Consider the following 26,048-nt stretch of genomic DNA (forward strand, 5'->3'; position numbering starts at 1 on the left):
TTCGGTTCCCGCTAAGGGCACGTACTTCGGTTGCAGTTTGTCCCCGGCCCTGGTTGGTCGTGCAGGTGGCAGCCACTCGATGTGTCCCTTCACGTCGATGTTTCTGTCTGCCTCTCCCTTCCTCTCCCTCCCTCCCACTCTATCTATACAAAAAATGGAAAAATATCCTCGGGTGAGGATTAAAAAAAAAAAAAAAAATTCCTGAGAAGGTCCAAAACATACCCCCCTACCCACCCACTGGAATGGGTGCTCGCACGTCCCACCAGGATCAAAGAGCAAGCCCGCTGCTGACTGCCTGATGAGTCAGCACCTGTCCCTGCGGGAGGCCTGGGACCCGGAGACGCTGTCCTGGGTGGGCGAGGGATGTAAAGACCAGTGCTAGGTGAGGGGCCGTGAGTCCTGTCTCTGGGGACCCCCTCCCTTTGCAGAGCTGCCATCGTCCCCCCACATCGACCTGGGGGCTGAGGCCTGCTGCAGCCGGCAGGCCCTTCCAGCCTCCCTTGCTGGCTGGGGCTTTAAAGGGCATCTGTTGATGCTATTCCGACAGCAATGGGAGTCACCCGCTTTGGGAGTCTTCCATCTGGACGGGAGCCCCTCCCCTTCTCCCGACTGAGGTCACCTGCTAGACAGCATGTGTGCTGGACTCTTCCTGATCTCAGGACAACGGAGCCATCTGACCGCCAGGGCAGCCACCCAGGGAAACCGACCTGGGGCTCTGCCCAGCCGACAATTGTGACCGTGTGTCTGGGTCCTCCCGGGGTGAGTCTCAGCCGAAGGGAGCAAGTGGCTAGATGGGGTGTGTGTGGGGCCGCACTTCCTGCTCCCCTTCTTCCCTGTTCTCTCCGATCCTATCATTCCAGTTGCCTCTTAGCCTCCACCACTGCTCAGCTGCCCTTTCTAAATGTGCTTCCGGGGAGGACAGGGGCCCAGGTGTAAGGGAGTTCACTGGAGGAGCCCGTGTGCTCGGCCTGTGCCTTCTGGGCGCAGGCTCCACTGGGAACCCGGGTTTGAAGGCGATGCAGGATCTGGCCTGACTGGACATGGCCTCTTGCTGTGTCTTTGCTGGTGTTGGGTGGAGGGAAACATGACAGGGTTTGTGTGTGTTTGAAGGCATGGTTGAGCATTGCTTTTTTAAAAAAAGAGAGAGAGCGAGAGAGAGAGAGAGAAAGATCCCTGCCTGGCCAGTGTGGCCCAGTGGATTGAGCGTGGTCCCATGGACTGAGAGGTCCTGGTTCGATTCCCAGTCAGGGCACATGCCCGGGTTGTGGACTCCATCCCCAGTAGGGGGCGTGCAGGAGGCAGCCAATCGATGTGTCTATCTCTTTTTCCCTAAAAAAAAAAAATCAATAAAAATGTATTTTAAAAAAATAGAGCACCCTGCCAGTTTGGCTTAGAGGTTAGAGCATTAGCCCACAGACCAGAGAGTCACGGGTTTGATTCTGGCCAAGGGCACGTACCTCAGTTTCGATTTGATCCCCGGCCCTGGTAGGGATCATGTGGGTGGCAACCACTCACTGTGTCTCTCTCACATTGATGTTTCTCTCTCTCTCTCCCTCTCTATTTGAAAATCAATGGAAAAATATCCTCGGATAAGATTTTTTTTAAAAAGATCCCTGAAGGAGACCTAAAGTGCCTGTAAGTGTGTCTAATTTATTAGTCTGTGTGTCGCAGGAGGTAGGTATCTGGGTTTCTTCACCTGAGAGCAGAACCCTTTGGCTTAGAGAGAATGTGGCAGGAGGCAGCTTCACAAGCATCTAACGGCCTGTGACTCACTCCCCGGAGCTCCTGTCACGCGGCCCCTTGCCCAGAGCTCAGTGCTCTGTCTGAACCTGCCTGCGTTTGCCGACTGTCTCTTGCCTTCCAGGACTGCCGGCCAGACTCCCCGAAATCATGCTGGTGGGATCTCAGTCCTTCTCGCCGGGAGGGCCCAATGGCATCATTCGAAGCCAGTCATTTGCGGGGTTCAGCGGCCTTCAGGAGAGGCGGTCCAGGCAAGTCGGTGGGGTTCCCCCAAGGTCCAGGCAAGTCGGTGGGGTTCCCCCTGGGATGCTGCTGAGAAGGAGGCAAGCTTTTATGCTGTGAAGAGCCTCTGCGTGCACACACAGCCTTGTCAGTGCATGTGCACACACACACATGCACATACTCACACACACGTGCACACTCTGGCACACACTCACATGTGCACATGCTCACATATGTGCACGCGCGTGCACACACACGCTCACACACTCAGACACATGCATACTCACACATGCACACGCACACACACACATGCTCACACACACACACTCACACATCTTACTTTAATCTCTGTGTTGAAAATGATGTAAGCCACCACAGTGAGGCACGATCATTTCTTTCTATCATTTAGAATTTCTCCTGCAAAGGAGATGGCTGAAGATTTAGGAAAAGCTACCAATATGTGGGTATGACTCTCCCTACCTCCACTTCCACTCTGTTTTTGTTGTTGTTAATCCTCACCTGAGGATATTTTTTCCATCATATTTTTTAGAGAGAATGGAAAGGAAGCGAGGGAAGAAAGGAGAGAGAGACATCAAGTGGTTGCCTTCTGCACGACCCTGACCAGGACTGGTGATTGAACCTGCAACCCAGGCATATGCCCCTGACCAGGAATTGAACCCAAGACCCGTTGGTCCAAGGGCTGGTGCTCTAACAACTGAGCCACTGGCAAGGGTTCCACTCCTTGTTTTTTAAAAATATGTTTTTATTGATTTTTTAGAGAGAGGGGGTGGGAGAGAGAGAGAAAGAGCGATGTGAGAGAGAATCATCGTCGGCTGCTTCCCGCACGCCCCCTACTGGGGATTGAGCCCTCAACCCGGGCAGGTGCCCTGACCAGGAATTGAACGGGGCCTCTCAGTCCACGGGACGATGTTCCATCCACTGAGCCGCACCGGCGGGGCTGTTTCTAGGTCTTTTGACAAATATCACCAAAGAGCCTCCGGTGTCTGAACCTGCTTGTCCTCTCCCAGCAGCGACAGATGTGCCTTTTCCCGCACATTTGTTAGTACTGAGCATTTTCTAAAAATCTTTTTTTTTTTTTTTTTTTTTTAATGTCATCCCTTGTGAGGTCAAACATCCCTTCCTAAGTGTTTTCCCTTTTGTGTTTACTTTGGGAATAACCAGGTCACCTGTGCCTGTTTTGGGGTAGAGGGTTGCACATTTTCTTACAGAACAGTAGAGGCTTTTTGTATGTCCATGGCAACACCCGATGCTGTCCTTTTCTCACTGGTTTGAACCCTACCGCTTTCTCTGCTCCACTTCACCCACTCAGCTCAGCACCTGGCGCCACCCCTGGGGGCCACCAGTCCATTCTCTGCATCCGTGAGCTTGGTTCGTGTGTGTGTGTGTTTAACTTATACATATAAGTTAAATCACGATATTTGTCATACTCTACCTGACTTATCTCACTCAGCATAATACCCTCTAGGTCCACCCATATTGTCACAAATGGTAAGATGTCATTCTATTTTATGTTTGAATACTATTCCATTCTGTATATGTATATGTACACGTCAGTTAGTTTATTCATTCATTCATCTCTTGACACTTAGGTTGTTCCCACATCTTGGGTATTGTAAATAGCACTGCAGTGAACACAGAGTTGCATCAGTCTTTTTGAGTTAGTGTTTTTGTTTTCGTTGGAAAAATACCCAGAAGTGCTATTGCTAGATCATGGCCGCCTCCCAGCCACTCACAGAGACGTCGGGCTTTCTGTTATATCTGAACATAACTTACTCCATGAAAACAAAGTTTAAGAAAAAGCTGTCAGTCCAGCTTCACATGCTTTTCTTTAACACTCTACAGAATCAGCCATTTGTCATGCTTACACCTCTTCCCGAGACAGGCATTCATTCACACCCTAGTCTAATTTAATAGACGCTTGTGCCTGATGTTGTTAATGTACATGTTTTAGTTGGTTTATCTCCTTCTGCCTGTTTCTTATTTCCACCTGACTGCGTGTCCTTGGCTTCCTGTGGGGCCTTGGTGACGTGGTATGTTTTCATTCAGAGGGCATGTCACCTGAAGCCAGGCTTTGACTCGAAAAAGCCACTGCCCAGTGATACGTCCAGATTTCAGCTGTTAGAGCTGATACCAAGAAACACAGTGTAGGCTGGCTCAGATGTGTCAATACACAGGGAGTGCTATCTTTCCCCCAAAATGCAAGAGGGTGCAGAGGTGTTTCTGTCTTCAAATCCCTCTGGATGCCTGGGCCACACTTTCGGCTTGCTTTCTTCACAGGTGCAACTCCTTCATTGAGAACACTTCTGCTCTCAAGAAGCCTCAGGCCAAACTGAAGAAAATGCACAATTTAGGACACAAGAATAACAGCCCCCCGAAAGAGCCTCAGCCAAGGAGGGTGGAGGAGATCTACAGGGCCCTGAAAAGCGGCCTTGAGTAAGCGGGACCCAGCCCTGAGCTGAACCTTCTTTGTTTCTAAAGTGCCGGGGGGTGGAGCTCAGAGGGAAAAACAAGTCTCGTGAGATCATTTTAAAGTCTCTGTTTCTGTGGTAGATATCTTATTCTTGTACCACCACTGAGGAAACCTTAAATGAGCCCCAAAGATGGGACATTTGTGGGTTCGATGTGACGTTCGTAACGGTGAAGGAGACCTGGGATAGTGACGCGTTTCTGTTGACCTCTGTTCAGCACTGGGTTCCCGGGAAACAGCGTTGATAGGCAGGCCTGTGTTGGAGGTTGCTGAAGAAAGTTCTGAAACCTTCCCGAGGGTGTTCCAGGGACCGTTTGCCCAGAACAGACCCTCAGCCAGTGTGGTGTGCACCCGACAGAGCCCAGACCCAGGACCACTCCGCACCTGTCTGGACCCTAACCTCCCCACTGGTTTTTCGCTCTGGGCGTTCAGCCTCACGAGGGTTCTCCTTTTTGATCATTTGGATAGTATGAGATGCAGTTGATAGAAATTTTAAAACGTTGAGAGATGAGGAAAATGCCATACCTCTTCCCCACCAACTCCAACCTCCACAGAGCGAGGCTCAGGTCGTAACCCCCTGCAGAAGGGTCAGCGTGATCCCAGTGGGCAGCCGCAGAGCGCATGGTTATGACCCGTCTCGTCTTTGCAGTGAATATCTGGAGGTCCACCAGACGGAGTTAGACAAGTTAACCACTCAGTTAAAAGACATGAGAAGGAACTCTCGCCTGGTAGGTACCACCCAATCATCGGGATGTTAACATGGTGTTTTGGTGGGGTATTTTGGCTAAGTATCATGTCCTACTGGGTGGAGATAGGTACAAAGAAGAACCTTCAAGGAAAGCAGATCCAAGGGGCAAAGTACTATCTGCTTTCTGATGTATATTTTAATGCTTTATTCTTAATACATTTAAGTATTTTCCAAGCATGTTTATGCAGATAAAATTTATCATCAGGACAAAATACTCCCTATATTCCTCCCTTGACTAATAAAAAGAAATAAGAAGTTGGAGTTTACCTAGTGTATTATCAGTACCCAGTTGGGAATTCAGAACTTTTGCTTTATCTCTGGTTCTTTTTCTTTTTATCCTCCCCGAGGACATTTTTTGTTTTTTGTTCAAATAGAGTGGGAGAGAGAGAGAGAGAGGAAGAGAGAGAGAAACATGGACACGAAAGGGACACATCAAGTGATCACCACCCACACAGCCCAAACAGGGCCGGGGACAAACTGCAACCGAGGTACATGCCCTTAGCAGGAACTGAACCCGGGTCTCTCTGGACCGCAGGCCGATGCTCTAACCGCTGAGCCAGACCAGCCAGGGCTATCTCTGGTTCTTTTTTAATGTACCGGGGAGGGAGGGGGGATGATATCAGAGAAGAAAAGCAGGCTCCAAAGATGCTGTTAGAAGCTGGAGGACTCCTGAGCCAGTTCGCCTACACATTGTCTTGTTTGAGATGCTTGCAAATGTGCTCTATTCTAATGACCTGTGACAATCCGGTTGGAGAGGTGTTTCTAGTGTGTCCACTCTTTTAAGTGATTTTGTTCACATCTAAGGATAGTACACCTTAATGTTTCATAGCATCAGAACGTCCAGGGAACGCCTGTAAATCCCCAGCAGGTACCACCACCCATTTGTAGCTGCTCCCTCTTTCCTTTTTAGGAGATGTGTTAAAATGCATATTGTTGTCCAGAATTTTCAAAGGCTAGAGGTTAAAAGTTTTTATAGAAGTTAAGGGTTTTATGTTGTAATGATGTTAGAGTATAAATGGACCCCATCTGTGTGGAAGTCCTGTGAAATGGCCTTCAGGGTGTCTGAATGCCCTTGACCATCCTCAATGGCAACCAGTGTCCCTCCTTGGAGAACAATGGGGACTGGAAGGCAGGGCTTCCGCTAGGACCTAGCATTCCATAGAAACCTCGAGTAGGGGAGGGGGTTCGAGCACAGATTCCACAGTGAAACTGTGAGCACACAGGATATGAATTTATTTATTTATTTATTTATTTATTTATTTATTTATTTATTTATTTATTTTTAATCCTCACCTGAGGATATGTTTAGTGATTTTAGAGAGAGGAAGTAAGAGAGATACCATTTGGTACATGGAACGAAGCTCCAACCAACTGAATCGCCCAACCAGGGCTATGAACTTATTTTTAAAATTATTTATGAGAGCGGGATTGGGAAGAGGGTGTCGGGGGGGGGGGGGGCGGATATCTGTTACAAAAATTAATTAATAAAATAAAATAAAACCTATTTGTGAAAAGCTAATTATCACCGGGAAGGACTCCTCTGAAATACCAGTTTTACATGTTTAAGCAGGAAGGCCAGTATATTTTTAACACATATATCACAGCTACATTTTGTAGTTACACCATTAATTTTTTAAGAATTAAAAAGTGAATAGTACCCGCCGGTGTGGCTCAGTGGTTGAACGTGGACCCACGCACCAAGAGGTCACCAGTTCGATTCCCCGTCGGGGCACATGCTCAGGTTGTGGGTCTGATCCCCAATGGGGCGCGTGCAGGAGGTGGCCAATCGATGTTCTCTCTCATCGATGTTTCTATCTCTCTCCCTCTCTTCCTCTCTCTCTAAAATCAATAAAGAAAAAAAATTTTTTTTTTTTTAATCCTCACCCAAGGATATTTTTCCATTTTTTGTACAGATAGAGTGGGAGGGAGAGAGAGAGAAACATCGATGTGAAAGGGACACATCGAGTGGCTGCCACCCGCACGACCAACCAGGACCGGGGACAAACTGCAACCGAAGTACGTGCCCTTAGCGGGAACCGAACCCGGGTCTCTCCAGACCTCAGGCCGACGCTCTAACCGCTGAGCCAAACCGGCCAGGGCAAAGAAAAAAATTTTTTTAAGTGAATATGGATTTAAGTGTCCCTGGACATGTAACAGAAAACCGCTCGAAGCAAATGAGACCCTTACTACTCCCAGGTGGCCGGGAGGTCTGGGTGGAATTCTGGAGACACGGTATAAATAAATAGTGGCTCTTAAAAGTACTTTTACAGTATTTAAAATAACTAGGATTTTTTTGCTCTTTTAAAGCAAATGTCAGAAAACCCAGTAGAACTTTACAGGCTGGTCATTATTTCACTGATAATGCAGAAATGCAGACAAAAAAAATCCCTCTGTTAGTATCAGTAATAATTTTGAGGAAGATATCTTTTAATGCAAGCATTTTTTTTTTTTAGGGTGTACTGTATGACCTTGACAAGGTAAGTAGCTGTTCTGCGTTGAGGCAGAAATAAAACCCTGCAGCCTTGAGTGGGGGCCCGAGAACCCCCAAGGGACAGTGAGATCCCAGAGCTGATGATTTTTCTAAGCCCGGAAAAATCCATGCTTGTCCTGATGAGCTTGATGAATAAGGACTGCCATCTGTAAGCCATGGAGACGCCGCCTGGTGCAGGGTGTGTAGTGTGCTGAGAAGGGGAAGAGGCCCCAGTGCTGGAGGCCTCCCTGCCTCCCCTAGAAACACCAGCGTCGTGCTCTCCCAGAGCTGAGGCGCACCGTGGGAGGCGCCGGTCTTTTCTGCTCCACCAAGAAAACAAGCGATTCTAGGGAGACCCTGACAGCTCTTTCTTTTCCTCTGAACTTTGTGTTTTATACTTCGTGACAAGACTCTTTAAGCCTATTTTAAATGCAGTTATTATTATTTTTTTTTAGTTACATGTGAAGCTGTCTCTTTCTATGCCTTTCGGTATATACAGTGTCCTTAATGCTGAATCATAGTATAATCTGTTTGCAGACATTTGAAAGGGTAATTAGACTGGACGCATGTAGTAATAACACGTATAGCTCAGGGAGAGATGGCGGTGACCCGCTGTGATCGTCTCTGAGCACACACGGGCGTAGTGACCGTGCCGTGCACCTCGATTTCAGAGACACTGAGATGTGGAGGGGAAAGTTCACCTTCGAGCTGATGAAACGTGACAATGGAGAAAGTCAGTTCCATTCCACTAAGATACCATCCACCAGAAATCTAGTGAATTCCACTTGATTGGCCTTCTTGATATGAAACACAGATTCCAATAACCAGCCAAGTTCATCTCTCAGAATATTTATTCAGTATTTGAAAAAGACTCTCCAAATGGACACCAGAGACTCTAAAATAGCAACCAAGACAGGAGAGGAGGAATGTTCACCACTCTCAGGGACTTCTGAGGATAAGAGGGGAGAGACGGGAAGCCGCTGGCCTGGACCAGGTGAGAGTAAATGGCTGTATTTTCTCAGACTCTTCCTTTCAATTGCAGCAAATCAAAACGATCGAAAGGTACGTGCGACGCCTGGAGTTTCACATCAGCAAGGTAATCGAATTCCTTTGTCTCGGCCGGTTCCTTGTCAGTACACCTTTTGCTTGCACTTAGCATGTAGTTCGGGGAGAATTTCTTACCAAATTGACTCCTCAGCTGATCAGTAATTAGTCCTCCAACAGGCAGCAAAGAGGGAGAAAAATGAGACCGGAGGCCTAATAACCCAGCATAGCTCTGACCGCCTCAGCCCAACGGCCAAGCAGAGGGGCTGCCCACGGGCAAGCAGCCGCCTGGCAGGGGCCCCCAGCCAGGGTGTATGGGGAGAGAGAACCCCAAAAGGGCTGCAGGAAACATCCCTCCTGCCTAATCTCATCATCTGCTCCCATGTGCCGCTTGGCACCCCGAACCTTCATGGAGGGCGTTGGTGCACTTAAAGACAGCTGTCAGCATGCCCCTAAATCTTTCTCACGTCCTCAGGCCCTCTGCTCTTCCTCGCCTGGCCTGGTTCCGAGTCCCTTTCAGTCTGTATGGGCCCTAGATGTGCACCTGTCCCGACACCCAGCCCTGACCCACAGATAGTTCACGGGTGGTCTGCCCAGCCAGTGGGGAGCAGGACTGTCACCCCTTTCTGAACACCGTCAGGAGATGCCTGTGTGACTAGAAAGTCTCCTTTAAGAGCAGCTAAGTCATATCAGGTGCAATCCCTGTTCCCACCCACTCGCGCCAGCCTGTCTTCCCAGAGCGGAGCTGGAGAGTTAGCATCTGCTGGGACTCCGCCTCCAGGCCAGCCCAGCCCTGCCATGGATGCCCCAGGCTGCACTCCCGGCATGGAGCCTGGCTCTCCACTCTGGAAAGGGGACTGGGGAGGTCATGCATCCTCTCTTCTCAGCCCCGAGAACATTTCCTTTCACTGCGTCGCGATGGTTTTATGCGTGGCTGCCGCTGCCACCGCGAGAGACATCCGTGGCCTCGGCAGACCTAAATTGCTGCCGTTCCTGCTAACGTCGGTAAAGGAAGCAGGGCGCCCATGAGGAGATGTTGCTATGGCAGGCAAGCTTTGACAAGTTACTCTGTCCAGTTTGAAAAACAGCAAGAAAGCAAGATGAGTATTAGGCAGGCATGCGTTTCTCCACCCGTGTCCGTCGCTGTTGGATACCGTGGCCCAAGGTTGTGAAAGGTTGGTGGGATCTGTCTGCAGCACGTATACGCAGGCTGTCGACAAGTTGTATGTAATGGAGTGAGTCAGTTAATCGGTGTATTTGGTGCCTGCTGACTCACAGGTGAGACAGATGGGTGCCCATGGGTGGCCCAGCTCTGCTTGGACTATGCAGTGAGCCTTGATCCTAAAGTGTAACTCTGCTGGCCTGAGATAGGGTGACATTTACTGAAACAAAGAATAAGCTTCTCTTTAAATGCAAAGTAACAGACTGAGTCACTAGGGCTCATGCAGGGGTCCATGAGCAGTTTCCTTCCCGAGAGGGTACACTCCTGGAGATGCTGGCGGGAAGAGGGTCGAGGGAGTTTCCTAGGGGACCACAGTGGTGACACGCTGGCCGGCGGTGAGGAAGGTGCTGGCGCTCGTGTTTCTGCGAGGTGCGTGGGTACCTCCTGCATCAGAACGCTCTGCAATGAGTATTTAAAATGTCAGATTCCTGGCCCAGCCTTAACCTACTGAATCCACATCTCAGAGCGGGCCTGGGCATCAGCATCTAACAAGCTCACCAGGTGGGTCTTAGCTTAGTTTCAGAGTGTGGCAATCACCCTCCACGCCAGTCACCAACCAAAAGATGTCATCCCTGGAGGCCGAGACCGCCCCCCCCAAATCAGAGAGAAATCCATCGACCTCAAGAAATAAGACTGTTTTTTTCTTTCCCGCATCTGACGATTCTTAGCAAAGGAAGCGAACTGTTGGCTTAAAGAGCAGCAAAGACGTCCCCAACCGAGAGAATACTCATCAGCGTGTCCACATTCTCAGGCTGGGCTCTGTGTGATGCTCTCTTCTAGGCTTTACAAATTTGGAGGGAGGGAGGGAGAGGGAGAGGGAGAGAAGCATATCGATTGGCTGCCTCCCGTGTGACCACTGGGGCCAGGGATCAAACCAGCAACCCAGGTACATGCCCTTGACCAGAAATTGAACCTGAGACCCTTTGGTCCACAGCTGATGCTCTAACTGCTGAGCCAGACCAGCCAGGGCTGAAGGAACAAACATGTACGGAAGTGAGAAGTTCGGGTAGTCTGTGTGGAGGACAGCCCCTCAGGATGTCACAGGGTTCATTCGCTTCTGCTAATGCCTGGTGACGTTGTCCTTTTACCTGTCTAATGGGCTGTGACCAGTGTGTCGATCATGGAAGGTCGTATGAGACTGTAGAAATTCATATCATCAGGAATAACCTCAGAACAGGTGTCCTCCCCCTTGGCACTGTTGATATTTTGGGGTGATTCTTTGTTTGTGGGGGCTGTCCTCTCCTTCATAGGCTGTTTAGCCACATCCCTGGCCTCCGCGTCCTGTAGGCCTATAGCACCTCCCAGCCTGACACCAAAAAATGTCTCCACATGCTGCCAAGCATCCCGTGGGTGCCAGAATCACCTTGGCTGACTGAGAGCTGCTGCCCGAGAAGCGCTGCTCGAGAATCCGCTCTGCAGAGTAACCAGAAGTCACGGGCAGCCCGCCGGTGCGGCTCAGTGGTTGAGTGTCAACCAATCCACCAAGAGGTCGCTGGTTCAGAGAGCGGGACGTCCAGCCTGCGAGGGAGAGTCTTGGTGTCGCACGCGACTAAAGAGCGGTTTAGAAATGGGTGATGTTGAGAAGGGCAAGAAGATTTTTATTCAGAAGTGTGCCCAGGGCCATACGTGGAAAAGGGGGGCAAGCACAAGACCAGGCCAAACCTCCATGGTCTATTTGGGCAAAAGACAGGTCAGCCCCTGGATTTTCCTACACGGATGCCAACAAGAACAAAGGCAGCACCTGGGAGAGGTTGCACTGCTGGAGCATCTGGAGAACCCCAAGAAGTGCACCCCTGGAACAGGAATGATCTTCGCTGCATTAAGAAGGGTGCATCAGTGGGGGAAAGGAGAAACATCTGCAACAAAAATACATAAATTAATTTAAAAAAAAAAGAGTACAGAAAGGGCAGGCTTATCTCAAAGCAGCTGCTAATGAGCAGTAGTTGGCCACAGCCTTAGTTACTAAAAATGTCTCATGACTTTTTTTATGTGTACCATATGTAAATTGATCTCATACACCAGGATTCAGATCATGAATGGATGATAGAACATTTCTTTTGGACAGTCCTGATTTAAACAAGATTGGCTTGTGGTTAAATGAATATGGCCGGCTTTCTTACTTTGACGGTAGTTTCAGTTCAGCCAGCACTCTCACTGTTTTCCCTTTCTAAAAATACGCTTGGACTTGATTCGCCATGTTCAGCTTTGCACAGAGACGGCGAGTGCCCTCTCGAAACCTGTTGGGAGCTTGGTTCGTATTGAGATGTATGTGACTGGTTGCAGTGACATGGTTAAACGCTGAGGAAAGCCTTTCACTGCCTCTCAGGCCAGCAGGACGCGCTTGGGGTGCAGGCCTGTCCATCAGCCTGCTGCAAGGCAAGCGCGGGGGGTGAGGTGGCAGTGCCCACCTTATCTCTTTGGTCCTAACTATGCCCGTTTAATGTAAATTCCCAACAGCATCTAAACTACTGCCTTTTACTAAATGAAAGGCGTTTTAGTGTGATTTGTGTATAATACCAAATAAAGAATATTTAACACCTCACATTTTATAGATGATCTATAAGGTCAGATGCTATTAAAATTCAGTGTGACAAGATATAGTGGCAAACTTTGTGAATTCTTTATCAGACAAGTTATAATTCAGGATTTTCTTGAACAGCTATTCAAAAACAACTGTAGAATTACTATATATGTGTGTTATTGGTTATGGTGCTTTCGCCAGCTCACTAGAAAGATTAAAGTAGAGGAGAACAGATCATCAACATAAAATTGTAAATTATGTGAGCATAAGGCTTAAGATAATTAAAAACAAATCACATATGGAAAAAAAAGAGGTTGCTGGTTCAATTCCCGGTCAGGGCACATGCCCAGGTTGTGGGCCAAATCCCCAGTGGGGGGCATGCAGGAGGCGGACAATCAATGTTCTCTCATCAATGTTTCTATCTCTTCCTCTCACTTCCCCTCTCTCTAAAATCAATAAAGAAAAATAAATAAAAATAAAAAAAGAAGCCCCTGGCCAATGGGGCATGGCGGTTAGAAGCATGTGTGCAGAGGCTGCTGGGAAGACGTCCAGTGCGGTTGCCCCATCTGTCCCTTCCGTTGTGGTATGCTTCACACACAACAGACACCACACTGCCGAAGCGTGCAGTTTGATAAGCTTTCACGATTGTCCTTCATCCTAATTTGGAAAATAACTTCATTTTCTCTCTTTATTGTCAAGCCAAAAATTTACAAAAATTATTTTTAGTAACTAGCCTCAAGTTCTTTTTTATTTATTTATTTTTTTTTATCCTCACCTGAGGACATTTTTCCATTTTTTTGTTCAGATAGACAGGGGGAGAGAGAGAGAGAGAGAGAGAGAAACATCGACGTGAAAGGGACACACCGAGTGGCTGCCACCCACATGACCAACCAGGGCTTGGGACAAACTGCAACCAAGGTACATGCCCTTAGCAGGAACCGAACCCGGGCCTCTCTGGACTGCAGGCCGACGCTCCAACCGCTGAGCCAAACCAGTCAGGGCTCAAGTTCTTTTTTTTAAAAAAATGTGCTCCCTCTGGAGGTGTGGATATCACCTGTGACACTAGCTATTAAAATAGTGACAATTGGGGAAAGGGGGACATCTGTAATGCTTTCAACAATAAAAAATTTCTAGCCCTGGCCAGTTTGGCTCAGCAGTTAGATTGTCAGCCTGCGGTCCAGAGAGACCTAGGTTCAGTTCCTGCTAAGGGAATGTACCTCGGTTGCAGTTTGTCCCCAGCCAGTTTGTCCCCGGCCCTGGTTGGTTGTGCAGGTGGCAGCCACTCGATGTGTCCTTTTCACGTTGATGTTTCTCTCTCTCTCTCTTCCTCTCTCTCCCTCCCACTCTACCTGAACAAAAAATGGAAAAATGTCCTCGGGTGAGGATTTAAAAAAAAAAATCCAAATGAATACATAAAATAGAATGACAATAACGCAGTGCACCCTGGAATCTTCTCCTGGGAGAGAAGCTGCGTAATCGCCCCTGTTTGTCTGGGACGCTCCAGCCTTCCTTGCCCCACCCCTGTCCGCGCACAGCAGCCACACCCACCTGCGCGTCCGCCCACGTTCCATTCATTTTCATCTCACACGCTTGGAAAAGTGGCTCAGAGTAAAATCGGTTTTCATGTAGAAAGTGGATTCTAGAGGGGGTCAACGGGGGAGAAAGGGGGAACATCTGTAATCCTTTCAACAATAAAGATTTTTTTTTTTAAAGAAAGAAAGGAAAGTGGATCCTAGTGGCGAAAACGAAGAGATCGGTGTCTGTCTGAAAGAACTCGGCTTCTCCCAGTCCCTCCCTGAGCTCTGGGGCAGTGCCTGACCCAAAACACGTGCGAGGGGCTGGGGTGTGACCAGGACTCACCGCCCTGTGTTCCCGCTTCATCCCGGCAGGTGGATGAGCTCTATGAAGCCTATTGTATCCAAAGACGCCTGCAGGACGGCGCCAGCAAGATGAAGCAGGCCTTCGCCTCGTCGCCAGCCAGCAGGGCAGCGCGCGAGAGCCTGTCCGAGGTGCACCGCAGCTACAGGGAGTACACGGAGGTGGGTGCTCGCCTGCCCGGCCGCCCGCCCGCCCGCCAGTGGGCGACTGCCCAGGACGAGGGGCGGGCCGGGGCGAGCTCGCTCCGCTCTTTGCTCCCCTGGGTTGGTTGGTTCGTTGGTTGGTTGGTTGGTTGGTTGGTTGGTTGGTTGGTTTTGTTTTGAGGCCGTCAGTGGAATTGTTTAAAACGACTTGAGTGGTTCGCCGGTTGAATTTTGCTGGACTCTGGGGCATGTGTGTTGGCGCGTCCCAGAGCGCCCCCTGTCGGGCAGGCATCCTGCGCGCCCTGCAGTAACCCTGTGTGCTCTGTGAGACCACGAGGTGCCAGGGGCTCTGAGGCCGCTTGCTGCGCGGTCGCTGCCCGCAGGGTCTACAAATGGCCGTCCAAGTTTCAGAGAATGGCTAAGGAAGCCACGGTGCCCCGATTTTTATAATTTAAATGTATTTCCAAAGTCCATAGTATGCAGGCTCGTTGAGCTTTATCCCTGGGAGCCGAACAGACCCTGTGGTTCAGATCACCTGGACCCTGGTGTCTTGAGCCCCCCTGCCTACCATTAGCGCATTGGTAGAGATTTCCCTGCCGTCTGTCAAGGAAACCAGACAAAGCCCTGAACAGAAGGGTGCTGTCCTGGCTTCTGTGCTCGGGGCCCCAGCACGTGACCCAGGGAGGCCTGTGCTCCCCCCAATCATCTGATCCCAACGTGTCTGATGAAATGACTGAATTATTCAAGCATGAGTGGTCGTTCAGAGGTCAGATTTCCTGAGTGAAGTCGTCGGCCCGAGGAGGGTCTGTGGGACATTTCTTCTGTCTCAGCTCTGGGATGGAGGAACCTCTTGGGTGACAGGCAGGATCACTTTATGTGCACCCAGCACCTGGCCCATACCAAGGGCTTCTTTACCTCGGTGCCCCTTCAGGGTAATGCTGCTTAAATGAGGAAAATAAAACACAGGAATTCAAAGAAAACAAATTAGACTGAAATGTAATTATTGCAAAATTGGCAGCCCAGTTAGCAACATATTTTAAAAGTCAAGCATGTGCCATTGCACAATGCTGCTGCTTCAGTAACACAGCAGACAGAACCACAGGATCCGACACAGGCCCCAGCAATTCGAAATTACGAAATTCAAAGCAGTGAAAAGTAGAAATGATCTTTGCAGGTGTGGTCTCTGTCACCGACAGAGCCGCAGGTACTGGTAACACCGGTGGCCTGTTTTCTACCTCCATGACATAGGGACATTTGAGTTTTTAGTCAGACGTTGGTGGAGATGACGTGACTCCTCACCCCTGACCCCACATGCTGGCGGCCCGCAGGTTGAGAACGTCTGGCCCAGAAGCAGCCTGATTCACGAGCCCTCGTCTCTATGTCTCTGAAGTCAGGCACAGTTGGTTGCCAGTCACAGGGACTGTTCAGTCTCCAGGATTCAGGGCTGCCTGTCCTGGGACATTTGCAGAAGGACCCACCCCTGGTCGAGAGCCAGGACATCATACTACGCTCACCAGGTCAAAGGCAGTTTCACAGAGGGGCTGCTTCAGAGAAGAAAGAGCCTGAGAACTCTTATTCCTCACTGAGCTCAGGTGCTTCTATACTTCACAGAATCATAAAAGCCGGGGTTTTACCACGAAGGGTGTTTAGGGTGCAGTGGGTATGGGGGCCTTGCCGGTGTGGCTGTTGTCCTCCATGGTGACGTGGTGAGGCTAAGGAAAGTCTGACCATGGGGGCCCTCCACTGTTCAACGTGCCCCACTTCCCAAAGACACTGGGAGCAACCCCAACATGCCTGGTAACATTGCGGATCTGTCTGGAAACCGAAATGCATTCCTTCCTGGAGATGCCCGGTGCCCTGAGGGAGAACACTGCTCCACAATCCCGAGACTTGGCCTCAAAGCTTCCAGTCTACCTGGAGCTCAGGGGGCAGGGGGCGCCCCACCCCCTCTGCTAAGCTAGGCAAGGGACTAGACTTTCAGGAGAGTGATCGCTAGGAGTGGAACAGAGGATCGGATCAGAATCAGAACCTCCAGTCCGACAAATCAGCCCAAAGGCCTGAGCAGCCGAGTTCAAGTGGCAGCAATCCCATCCAAGCTCACAGAGCTGCCGTGCACTGGGAGAGGCCACCAAAAGCGTGCCTGGCCACGCCGCAGAAGGGCCTCTCTGGGGACAGCCCCTGGCCATGGCATGTTGATTTCTAACTCTGATTGCTCCGGTCAGGTCCTCGGATCCGGAGGAAGTGGGTGGGTGGTCACACATCTGCCCACAGCACAGGTGGGGTCCCTCCTGCCTCTGTTCCCGCAGCACTACAGTGAGGCAGGACACCGTCAGACCCAGGATCGTCTTGGGGTGCTGTGGGGTTGCAGCAGGAAGCCTACATCACCTAATTGTTTTCCCATGATTTTTTTTTATCCTCAGTCGAGACTTTTCCTTTTTTTGCTCAGATAGAGTGGGAAGAAGAGAGAGAGAAACATCGATGTGAAAGGGACACATCGAGTGGCTGCCACCCACACGACCAACCAGGGTCGGGGACAAACTGCAACCGAGGTACGTGCCCTTAGCAGAACCGAACCCGGTCTTTCTGGACCGCAGGCCGACGCTCTAACCGCTGAGCCAAACCGGCCAGGGCGTGCCATGATTTTTATTAAGAAAAATTCCTAACGTACAGGAAAGTTGAGATTAATACCATGGACAGCAAATACTGTCAGGAGATTTAATAATTGGTGACATTTCTCCACTTGTTGTCTCTCTCTCATCAGCTCAATGTTTTTTATATTTTTGCGGAGTCATTTGATGGTCAGTGGCAGATATCATGGCATTTCACCCCATAAACATTATTGTACGAATTTCTTAATGGTAGCCTAGGTAATGTGCACATCCCCTGCAAAACCACATGTATACCGTTATCACAACTAAGAACGTTCAGTCATGTTGTAGAATTTCCTAACATCCTGTGTGTTTTCAGATTTCCCCTATTTGGCCCAATCGTGTCTTTATCATTGTTTTTGTTTCTTTACTTGTCTTTGAAGTCAGGATGCAACCCAGGTTAACACATTTCTTCTGGTTGTCTCTTTAGTCTCTTTCATCCGGATTTTTTCCACCATGATATTGCCTTTTTGTAGAACTCAGGCCAGTTCTTATAGACTACCCCACGTTCTGGATTCGTTGGTGTAGGAGAGGGGTGGGGAACGTCCAGCCCTTAGGCGTACAAGGCCCGAGAAATCAACACCAGCTGAGGACACACACCTCACCACAGGGGAGCAGTTCTAGCCATCACCTTAGGGGTGAGTTAGAGCAGGCTAAATTTTAAGTTGATAATTTTGTGTGGCCTGTGAATGGTGTTATAAATATCCAAATGGCCCTTGGCAGAAAAAAAGGTTCCCCACCCCTAGTTTAGGACATGATTTAACTTGTTCTCTGCTCTAAATTTCCTGGTGCTGCGGCTCGCTCAGACCTGGGCTGAGCATTTTGTCAAGAACTCCTCCGAGGCAGTGAGTAGTTCACTGGTCAGTTGGTCCTGGGGCTCATGCTGTGAGAACACAGGTGCTTGGAGCCACGCGAGGCGCCGAACTCTGACTGATGCCTGCCCCCTGTCTCCTCACAGAACATGTGCACCATCGAGGTGGAGCTGGAGAGCCTGCTGGGCGAGTTCTCCATCAGGATGAAAGGTACGCGGAGCCACACTGTTTTCATAGTCTTTGCAAAGACTCAGCCCTCCCACTCTGTGTGCTGACACTGAATCCCAGGCCCTTAGCTCCTATACATCCCACCCCGGCCCGTGACCGCAGGGACACTCTAAGACAGCCCAGTGGACACAAAAAACTTGTTCCAAGGATGGCACCTGGCAGGCAGGCACCTGGGAATAGGTGGGAGCAAAGGGCCCCCACCCACCAGGTCTGGAGCTGCAGAGCTGCCATCAGTGAGCGGATGATGTTGGGGGCCAGATTCCATCCACTGGGGCCCTGGCTACCCCGCTCAACAGCAGCACTGGTTGCCATTGTTATCTGATGGACTGAGACCCTTCTGCACCTCCGTCTCTGCCCCTGTTCTATCTCTTTCCTGCCTGGTCCACATCCTTTGCTTCTTCCTGGTGGTCGCTCAGGCCTGAAGCTGATTCTCCTTTCATTACAGATGTATCTACTTACACTTCCCTAATCTAACACAAAAACCCAAAAGAACATCTGTGAAGGCTTTCCAGGGTAACACCCCGTGGAAACCGTCCTCTCTCGATACGGAGAAGCCTCTCACACTGGCTGGACACCTCCCAGCTTTACCATTAGTTCCTTTCTTATCTGTTGTTTATTCTGGTAAAAAATAAAATTAAAAAAAAGAACCACCCAACATACCCACCCATGAACTGAGGATATTTAATAACATGTCAGGCCTGGTAACCATCTTCCCCCGCCACACTCATCCACACTTCCCTTTTTGCCCAACCCCCAACACCCAGACAGTTGTGTTTGTTGAGGGGTAGGGGTGGGGAGGTAATAAGATAAAGACAATTCATCAGGCACTCACTGCTGTGGGCCTAGCACTAGGCTGAGTCTGGGTGGCTGGTCCTTGGCCTCGAGTCTCACACAGACTACTGGAGAAGTGGGAGCATGAGCCAGCGCCTCCTAACTGGGAGGAAGGAGTCTGTGTTCCCCGAGGCCTGGGGGGTGGAGGGAGGGGTGCCACTCGCCTGTCTGAGAGGAGGAAGGCTCCCCAGTGTGGCCTTTGAGTTAGAATGAATGGGACTGCTCTAGCAGATGAGCAGCACAGGAGTAGCACCCGCCAACATTATCCTTCCGGAACTTGTTCAGAAAGGACAGGGAGTTTGGTAGGGAAACCTGGTTCTCCCCCACCCTCCCAGGGTGGGAGCCCTGGTGCGCTGCTGCCATCTACTGGCCAATTGTGGCAACAGCAGGTGCCTTGTTGGCCTCCCTGCACCTCCTGCTCCCCTTAGCCTGGAGGTTGTCCCTATTTTATCGTGAAGAGCGGAGTTAGGTAAATTATCCGGAGCATGCTAGCTGGCAAGAATTAAATTAAGAATTAAGAGGTCAGATTTAAATTCTTCTCACCACCCACAGTTCCTTGTCTGTATCATTTCTGTGGGCTTGACCACATTCGGCTGTGCCTGTGGGTATCCATAGGCTTCCTTCATTTCCAGATTGTCACCCCAAGCAGAGAGCCGTACACACAGTGAGCACTGAGTAAATCTAGAAGAAGAAAGAAAGACCAGGGGTCCTCAGCTATCCCGAGATAGTGGTCCTCTCATGTGAGGAGGTTTGGTTTCCTGTCACGGTGGGTCTCAGAAATGAGCAGATCCCGTGAGAAGTGGCTTGCTGGACGGGGCGGCAAAGGAGATGCCCCGCTGTCATTTGGAGGGTGCAGGTGGCAGGCATTTGGTTGGCTGGTTAGCTTTGGTTTCTTAATCACTAGTTTTGTGTAGGTGGTCACCCGTGTCCAGTGGTCCCTGACACAGGGCTGGGGTTACTGAGCTGGATAAGGGGTGAGGAAGACAGGAGGAGTGAGCAGGGGAGGCCAGGGGAATGACTCCACAGAGCCTCAGTCCAAACGAGAGCCCCTCATTTGAAGTCACAAGTCTTGGGACAGAGAAGAAAACAAGAGCAGTTTATTTACATGAATATATTTGGGGATAAATCAACAAATGTATCTTTCTGGCCCTAATTCTGTGGTCCTGGCATCTGCTTGGACCTTGAATTGGCCCAAAGGGACACGGAGCTGTTGCCCTGCTGACCGGCCTTCTCTGCCTGGAGAGCCCCTCTGATGCCCAGTGGTTCTCCCCACAGATGATCCCAAATATGACTAGATGAGCTCACAAAAGTCCGGCCCGGCTCGATGTCCTGGGTGTGCCCGGGTGGGTGGTGAGGGGGGAACGGCCCTGCGCCTCACGCCCCTGCTTGCTTGCAGGTCTGGCCGGATTCGCGCGCCTCTGTCCTGGAGACCAGTACGAAGTAAGTGTGTCTTGCTGGGTGTAGGGACAGAGGGCTGAGGGAGGGGGGTCCGTTGTCCTAATTCCACTTTGTAAATTATCTCTTTTTTTTAACATTTGTTATTTTGGGGAAAAAAAAATGAAGCCCACAAAAAAGTTTGGAGGATGATACAAGCCTCCCACGTGGCTTCAATCTAGACTCGCAATGTCTAACAGGGCGCCACACTGGCTCCATTGTCCGTTACTGTTGTCATCGTTCCTATTCTGCTGAGCCTTCCGGAGTTTTGTGCAAACATCATGATCCTTCATGCCTCCATTCTTCCAAGAATGTGTCGACAAAACAGATAGAAACTTTTTTTTTCTATCCTCACCCGAGGACGTTTTTCAATTTTTTGTTCAGATGGAGTGGGAGGGAGAGAGAGAGAGAAAAACATCACATCATTGTGAAAGGGACACATCGAGTGGCTGCCTCCCTCACAGCCCTGACCCAACCAGGGCCGGGGACAAAGTGCAACCAAGGTACGTGCCCTTAGCGGGAACCGAACCCGAGTGTCTCTGGACCGCAGGCCGACGCTCTAACCGCTGAGCCAAACCGACCAGGGCTGAACTGAATTTTTGAGGACATGTCCAGAAGCAAGAATTCAACAGATTCACTGGAGAATGGCAGCTTGGCAGCTTATTTTACAGACTAGAATCAAAGGAGACATAGGGAGACTGCAGGGAATCCCGGGGGTAGATTATCAGGACGGGGGAGCAAAGCAGGGACATCTCTGGGCTGGATACAAAGCAAAACAGAGAGACACATACTTCTTTTCTTTTTTCTTTTTTTCTTTTTTACATTGATTTTTAGAGAAAGATGGAGAGAGAGACAGAAACATGGATGAGAGAGAACATCGATGGGCCACCTCCTGCATGCCCCCTCTGGGCATTTGGCCCACAACCTGGGCATGTGCCCTGACCGGGAATCAAACCAGCAACCTCTTGGTGCAGGGTCCACGCTCAACCACTGAGCCACACTGGCCGGGCTCACATACTTCTTCTCCGCTGGTGGGTACAAGACAGATCACAGTGGACATTGCCGCACGTGGAGGTGGGGGGTGGGCACCAAGAGCAGTGAGGGCCTCTGTGGTCTCTGCTCCGGAGCCTGAGGCTGTGCCCCAAGGGGGCGGAAAAGAGCATGACTCGGACACTCCGAAGCGGTGCTGCCCTTGCTGCGTGCGAGCAGTGCACAGGCTCCCTCGGAGTAAAGACTGGCCTCTGCTCAGGAAGCCACCGGCCTGGGACTGACCACCTCGACCTGCCGGGCAGGTCGTCTGATCAGGTCATGTCAGACCTGCTGGGGCCCTGACCTGGCCAGCCGCCTGCAGAGCCCCTTCTGCCCCCCGGTGAGGGCCGCCCCAGCTGCACGGCCGCTCACACCGGCACAGTGAATCGGCCTCAGCCCGTGTCGTCGGACACATTTTTCATCTTTGCTCTTGCCAAGGTCCCAGTGCTGTCTGTATACAGGTTCCTTTTCCTGACCCCTTTCCTGTCATGATGGGAGAATAAAGTATCTCAATCTTTCTTTATAAAAATACATTCCATAGGAAGATATATAAGTATATAAAAGGTGTACTATGTTGTACACCTGAAACTAATATAATATTGTATGTCTACTGTAATTTAAAAGAAACTTTAAAATATATATATAGACGCACTCCATAAAGTAGAAAAGCTTTTTACCTTTTTCCCCTTCAAAAGGGAACTTACATAATTTTTTATCTGTCTCCTCCAAAACCCTCTGTGATCATGCTTCTTGGGACGGGGCGGGCACCCTTGCGACAGCACAGCCGTCTGACCCGGGGACTGCACTCTCCCTCGCTGTCGGCCTTGAGAATCCTCGCCCGGCTCTGGCTCTGTCATCCACAGGGCAGATGTCTTGTTCCTGCTCTGACACTAAGTGATTTCGGCCTCCATTCCCTGTAACAGAGCTGGAGGTGTGGGGATTAGTCCTGAGGCAGTCCTTGAAGAAGGACTGACCAGAAGAAGAACTGTGACATGAGTGAGCGGATAGGCGAGGTTCGACCCTCTTTACAACTGAAGGGCTCCCCCTTGGCCTCAGAGACCAGAGCGCTCCCCCTGCTGAGTCTCCCCGCTCGGTCTGCTCCACACCCCGGAGCCCAGAGATGGCAGAGGGTGGAGGAGGAGGGCAGTGGCTGCCTCCTGTACCTGCCCTTCCCCTTCGACGACGGCAGAGTTGGGGGGGGGGGGACATGGCAGTGGGATGTGCGCCGTTTGGTGTCTCCCCAGGTTTTCATGAAGTACGGCCGACAGCGGTGGAAGCTGAAAGGCAAAATCGAGGTCAACGGCAGGCAGAGCTGGGATGGAGAGGAGACAGTGTTCCTTCCCCTGATTGCCGGGCTCATCTCCATCAAGGTAGTGTTCCTGGCCGCCGCTGTCGCCGGTGCCAAGGCTGGGTGGCCCAGGGTGGGTGCCGCACCGCCCGTGAGGCAGGTGGCCACTCTGCAGAAAAGACATGATCGAGCAGTGTCCTCCTGTGTCCTCTGCTGTCCTCCACGGCCTCTCGCTCTCCTTCTAGGTCACGGAGGTCAAAGGGCTGGCAACCCACCTCCTCGTGGGCAGTGTGACCTGTGAGACCAAAGAGCTGTTTGCAGCCCGACCACAGGTGATGGCCGTTGACATCAACGACCTTGGCACCATCAAACTGAACCTGGAAATCACCTGGTAGTAAGTTGCCTTTGTCTGTTTCTTCACATAGACAGACCAGTGTGACCACAGGTGGCACATGAACCTTGGAATCACCTGGACTCACTGTGTTGGTGCTGCTCAGGGCCCGAGGGTCTGTGGTGCGCTCCCCAGGAGACTTTCAGACATGCATGAGCCTCTGTGTCCTCGTCTGCGTCGCATTTTATAACATTTCATTCTGCCCTCCTCCTTCCTGCCTTTACATATGTGTAAGGAAATACACCTTCCCCGTAGGCAGATTTGAAAGAAAACTGGCAATTAGAGCTATTTGCCCTCAGAAAGATCCTGATTCTCACCATGGTGGGTTTTTTTGTTTTTGTTTGTTTTTTAATCTTCACCTGAGGATATTTTTCCACTGATTTTTAGATAGAGTGGGAGGGCGGAAGGGAGAGAGAGAGACTTTGACGTGAGAGAGACACATCGATTGGTTGCCTCCTGCACAACCCCAACCAGGGCCAGGGATCAAACCTGCAACCCAGGTATGTGCCTTTGACTGGGAGTCAACCCGTGATTCTCTGGTCAGCAGGCTGATGCTCTAACCATTGAGCCCACCGGCCAGTGTTCACTGGTGTTTTAACTGCTTACCTGTCTCTGTCTCCCACACCTTTCACTGCTCTGGGAGCTTTAATGTCCTAGTCCCTCCATCTCTGTTCACTGAAATAGAATTCTTACAAAGGATAGGAGATCCCTCTTGTCAAATTGATGAGCTTAAAAGTGATTTTCTGCCCTCACCCTGTGAGAAAGGTCCCGATACGTGATTCAACACAGTTGCCCGCGTGTGGTATCACACTCCCAGTCGGTATGGTGCTGAGTGTCGTGTTCAGGGTCTCCTTAACCACACAGAGGTCAGGGCGTGGGGGTGGCCCACACCTGTCGCTCAGCCGCCGCCTCTGTTTGCCGACGTGGCCGTCTCAAACGCAAGCCCCTTCCCTCACTGAATGACCAGTGACGAGACAGACGACATTACTGTGGGCAGTTGTCCCGCCAGTCACGCAGAGGCCACGTCGATGAAGCACATGGACTGTCCCAGAGGGTCTCCTTGACAGCTGGGCGTTGTGTGCGCACCGTCTGTGTGTCGGCCTCGTGTCTTCCCTGAGTGGTTTTTACAGAAGTCATCAATCTCTGTGTTGGGGCAACACCGACATGTTTCTGTTTCTAACGTTGATGAGAAAGAGGTATGTTAGGTGAACAGGTGAAGGCGGTAAACTACACTGAAAACCATGATTCTCGCTGGCCCTGGCTGGGTCAGTTTTCTCTACTTGCCGTCATTGGGGCTTATTGTCCGATAAACCACGTGGCCCAAACAGCCCAGGTCCAGCGGTTAGCCCCTACCTGAGGGAAATACAATGTTCCCCCAGCCCTGGCCCTCTGGTAGGTGACGGAAACAACCCTTTCACTGGGACCTGCTGTCTTCCAGCCCGTTCGACGTAGAGGAGGTGACCCCGTCCTCCAGCGCTGGGAATAAGGCGGCCGCCCTGCAGAGGAGGATGTCCATTTACAGCCAGGGCACCCCGGAGACACCCACCTTCAAAGACCACTCCTTCTTCGTAAGTTCAGTGTGGTTCTGGAGTCAAGACCTGACCCTGAGGCTGGGCTTCTGTGAATATGATGTTAGGGCGTCTCGATCACTCCTATGGACGTGATCCCTGACGATCACCCCTACTCAGGCAGTGATGCCCAGGTGCCCAGGTGGGGAGCCTGTCTCCCCTTCTCCTACCCCACACCGCCTGCTGCTCTGACGCTGACACACTTCCCTGAGCCTCCCGAGACCAGCGTGTGGAGGAAGGGGGTGTTAACCAGAAATGCTAACCAGACGCTCTCACTGCCCTGCTCGCTCTGACTCCAAAGAGGTGGCTGCGGCCTTCCCCGCACAGGCCCCCGAGGCTGGCCGTCTTGAGCGCCCTGCAAGACACTTTCTTTGCCAAGCTGCAGGGCAGCCGCTCTGCCTGTGACCTGCCCTCCCTCAGGCTGAAGCCCAGGGCCGAGCGCGAGTCCTCTGTGAGTGTGGGTGGCCTGCGTGTGGCGTGGCCCGGGGGCTGGTGGCCTGTGTGCTCTGCTGTATCTCCACTGTGTCCTGTCTCCTCGCTGGGCAGTGACCGCTGCTGGCCTGTCCCTGGCGGAGAACTTGTTCCCGCACGCAGCTTGGTTGGAGGCTGTTTGTCTGATGATTCCTATTTTTGTGCTGTGGTTTTCCCCCACTGCCACAAAGATATCCATGGTAACAAGATTTTCATTTTTAAATTAAATACAATTACACCTGAGGCCAAAAGCGATTGTATGTCCCAAGGTAAACGAGTTTATCACAGGCACCAATCTTACTCACTATGTTCACAGGGAAACACCGCCATGTGGGGAATTCCAGACCCAAGAGAAGGGCTGGGGAGGTCGCTGGAATTTGAGGAAGAATCTGACGGTCCAGCCAGGGTTCCCCACCTCCCTCCCAGCTGCCACTGCTGGGTGTGGGAGAGGGGGCTGGGCGGGGCGCCTGGAGACCCGGGTGTGAGTGCTGAGGGGCCTGCAGGCAGGGCAGGGCCCATCCCTCCAGGGCACCTGTGTGATTGGGGGCACGCCCAGGCCAGGAAGGAGGAGCAGGAGGAACAGGCTGGGGTGGAGAAAGGACCCTGTCTCACATCCCTGCCCCCAGGACTCTGACCGTCTGATAGAGGCTGGAACTGCCAGCAGAGAGAGCTCCACGGGCCCCTGGGAGCCCTCATCACAGATCCAGTGGTTCCAGTCGTCCCCCAGCCAGAGGAGCCTGGTGGCAGGTGGCAGGTGGCCTCCTTCATGGAGGAGCACAGGCTGTCTGTCTGTCTGCCCCGCCCCCAGTCTCTACTTCCTCTAGCACCATTGTGACAGTTTGGTGCTTTAGAAGTCATGAAAGTGCACATGT

The 26,048-nt window shown here is 51.1% G+C and overlaps 1 protein-coding gene across 5 annotated transcripts in view; it reads left to right on the forward strand.

The window, feature by feature from the left end:
- Positions 1 to 26,048, forward strand: part of RIPOR2 (RHO family interacting cell polarization regulator 2) — an 85,877-nt gene that overhangs the window by 38,864 nt on the left and 20,965 nt on the right. For 3 of the 5 annotated variants that reach the window (XR_004960863.1, XM_036271975.1, XM_036271977.1), the window contains exons 2-12: positions 1,865 to 1,991; positions 4,261 to 4,416; positions 5,100 to 5,178; positions 7,652 to 7,675; positions 8,711 to 8,764; positions 14,345 to 14,494; positions 18,083 to 18,146; positions 20,392 to 20,435; positions 22,703 to 22,828; positions 22,992 to 23,140; positions 24,576 to 24,705. Coding sequence is in view for 4 of the 5 variants with exons in the window: in XM_036271975.1 (XP_036127868.1) it covers positions 1,865 to 1,991; positions 4,261 to 4,416; positions 5,100 to 5,178; positions 7,652 to 7,675; positions 8,711 to 8,764; positions 14,345 to 14,494; positions 18,083 to 18,146; positions 20,392 to 20,435; positions 22,703 to 22,828; positions 22,992 to 23,140; positions 24,576 to 24,705 (1,103 nt within the window). In the remaining variant the exon portion in view is untranslated. The other 2 variants (XM_036271978.1, XM_036271976.1) reach the window with 2 other exon arrangements.

This window comes from Molossus molossus, unplaced genomic scaffold, assembly GCF_014108415.1.
Source record: "Molossus molossus isolate mMolMol1 unplaced genomic scaffold, mMolMol1.p scaffold_m16_p_20, whole genome shotgun sequence".
Lineage (NCBI taxonomy): Eukaryota > Metazoa > Chordata > Mammalia > Chiroptera > Molossidae > Molossus > Molossus molossus.